General features: G+C 52.7%; 1 protein-coding gene across 1 annotated transcript in view; it reads left to right on the top strand.

The window, feature by feature from the left end:
* Nucleotides 1–2,611, top strand: part of LPAR2 (lysophosphatidic acid receptor 2) — a 5,963-nt gene extending 3,352 nt beyond the window's left edge. Inside the window, exon 2 of the mRNA XM_010157501.1 lies at nucleotides 2,310–2,611. Coding sequence (XP_010155803.1) covers nucleotides 2,310–2,611 — 302 coding nt within the window. The remainder of the gene's footprint in view (nucleotides 1–2,309) is intronic.
* The last annotated feature ends 46 nt before the right edge of the window (nucleotides 2,612–2,657 follow it).

Here is a 2,657-nt window from a genome sequence, read left to right on the forward strand (position 1 = left end):
GTCTGAGGATGGCCAAAGCCAGGAGGAACCCAGAGTGGAAAGCCAAGGAGACTCAGGAGTTCCCCAGACCTCTGGAACTCAACCCGAGGGTTTCCCCTTCCTCCGTGGCGCGGTGTTGGAGGGAAGCCGCAGTCAGTTCCATCCAGCTCCCTTACAAGGGAGGGAATTGCTTAACTTGGAGAATACGTTTCGGTTCAGCCTCAGTGTACACAAAGTTGAGCCTGCAGAGGGTTTTTTTTCCCTTCCCTGTGAAAGCCCTGGTGCGATTCCTTCTCCACCCTCCTTCCCCAGCCTTCTGCAAACTTGGACTCTGCACAGAGGAATACTTTGGGCCTTAGGCATCAGAGGGCGTAGCCGTGGGTGAGCATGCAAGGAAGTCGAGGGTGCGGTAGGAGCTGTCTGCGTGCCACCGCATCGCAAGCTGCAGTCGATAATCCCACAGGTCCTGGGCGTTAAGAACGGGTCTAGGAGCTGACCTGGAAGCTGATAGTAAGTCCAAGGTACAGCTGGAAACTAGGAGTGAATTTTCCCACAGACCAGCTGAGCGACATGGGATGTGATGGTGGCGAAACTGCAGGGTTGTTAGTGACCATGCTGTGTCATTGTTCAGGGTTCTTTCTGAATACTTTAGCTTCCATTAAGGAGCAAGGAAATAAGCTGGATTTGCAGGCAAAGACCCCAAACCCTTTTTTTTAAGGTATGCTGTCTTGGATTTCCCCCCTTCTCATCTTTAATATCCCTCTGGCTTTGCTTTGTGGCTCTCTGGAGAATCTGGCTGTCCTTGTGGATGCTGAAAACCTGGCTGGAGAAAGGTTACACCACTAAACACGGAGATCCCTCTCCCGCAGGCTCACTCAAGAGAGAATTGTTGGATCTTCCTTCCTGCCAGCCGGGAATCTAGATTGTAGGTTTGCTAAATTGAAAGGGAACAAAGTCCTGTCTGCAGGCGCGGGGAAAGCTGCCCGGCCCGGACGTGACGCCTGCTGCGCTGACCAGCGGGGAGCACAAATCCCTTAAATAAAAGGGGTTCCGTCATACAGTGGCCTGAAATCTGCGGGGAACCCTCCCAAGAAACCCAGGAGGTCCCTCCCAAGTGGGATCCCAAGATCCCTCCTCTGGCTTTTCCCCAGTGCAGCCTTTGACTCGATGGTAGCTTTAAATTCAGTCTCTGTTTCGGTGCAGCTCCTCTGGCTCTTCTTCCCTGACCGATGTTTTTTGGTGAAGGGTGTAGCTGCAAGTTCCCAGCCAGTCTTGCTGCATCCCACCCTTTCCCAAAAGATGCAGGGTGCAGCTCTTGGGCTTTAAGATACAACCTCATGTGTGACCTCCAGCAGCCCCGACGGGCGAGTGCCCCATTGACGTCAGCCTTCAAAGGACGATTGTAAAAAGGGGTTTAGGAGCCGCGGGCACCTCCCACTCCGTCATGCAAACCAGCAATTATCCTTTTGCCAAGGAGCTTTGCAGGTGGTGGCGAGAATGTGGTATCAGCCCGACTGAATCAGCCCATTGCGTGTCTATTTTCTGCTCGGTGCGTGGCTGGGTGAGACGCTTCTGCCCAAAGCGTTGGCCAGGACTCCTCTGAACTCATGCTGGTAACTAAAGCCCTCGTGAACTGCAGGGACAGCGGAGATTGTGTCGTTAGAGTTGTATCGCTCTTGACTCTTCCCTACTTTAAGGGCCCATTCCCCTTTTTGGAGGGAGTGGTGTGTAAATGGGGAAGACGGGCACTTTATCTTCACTCTGTAAATGTGATGAAGAGGATGAGGGAGGGAATTGGAAGGGGGGGGAAGACAGTGCCTCCACCTTTAGTATTTGCTGCTTGAATCCTTGGTCTTCCTCCAAAGCAAAAATAGAGAGAAACTCGTTGCTGAAGGACACGGTTTAGTGGTGGATTTGGCAGCATTGGGTCAATAGTTGGACTTGATTTAGATGGGATATCAGGAAGAAGTTCTTTCCAGAGAGGGTGGGGAGCACTGGGACAGGTTGCCCAGAGAAGCTGTGGATGCCCCATCCCTGGGAGTGTCCAAGGCCAGGCTGGATGAGGCTGGGAGCACCCTGGTCTAGTGGAAGGTGTCCCTGCCCATGGCAGGGGGGTTGGAACTAGATGGTCTTTAAGGTCCCTTCCAACCCAAACCATTCTATGATCCTAAAGGTCTTTTCCAACCTAAAGATTCTACTCTGTAGTTGCCCTCCTTAACTTTTTTCCCAAAGATAAAACGCCAGTGAGTCCACTGAATGTCTCTGTGGTGCGTGACTGGGCAGGGCCAGGAACCTGCTTTTTCTCTAACAGAGGTTCTTCTCTTCCCCAGGTGCTTTTGTCATCTGCTGGACCCCAGGACAAGTCGTGCTCCTCCTGGATGGTTTGGGCTGCAAGAGCTGCAACGTTCTGGCGGTGGAGAAATACGTCCTTTTGCTGGCAGAGATCAACTCGTTGATAAACGCTATCGTCTACTCTTACAGGGACAACGAGATGCGTAACACCTTCCGGAGGATCCTCTGCTTTGTCTGTTACAGGAATTCCAAATACACCCCCACGGTGGTGAAGTTAAACACCACAGACCGCAGAACACTTTCGCAGAACGGGCACTTCACTGTGGACTCCTCTATTTAGCTCTCGGGCGGGGAGGCAAGCACAGCGCGGAACGGCGGGCGCGTTT

The sequence above is a fragment of the Eurypyga helias genome, unplaced genomic scaffold (genome assembly GCF_000690775.1).
Source record: "Eurypyga helias isolate BGI_N326 unplaced genomic scaffold, ASM69077v1 scaffold9678, whole genome shotgun sequence".
Lineage (NCBI taxonomy): Eukaryota > Metazoa > Chordata > Aves > Eurypygiformes > Eurypygidae > Eurypyga > Eurypyga helias.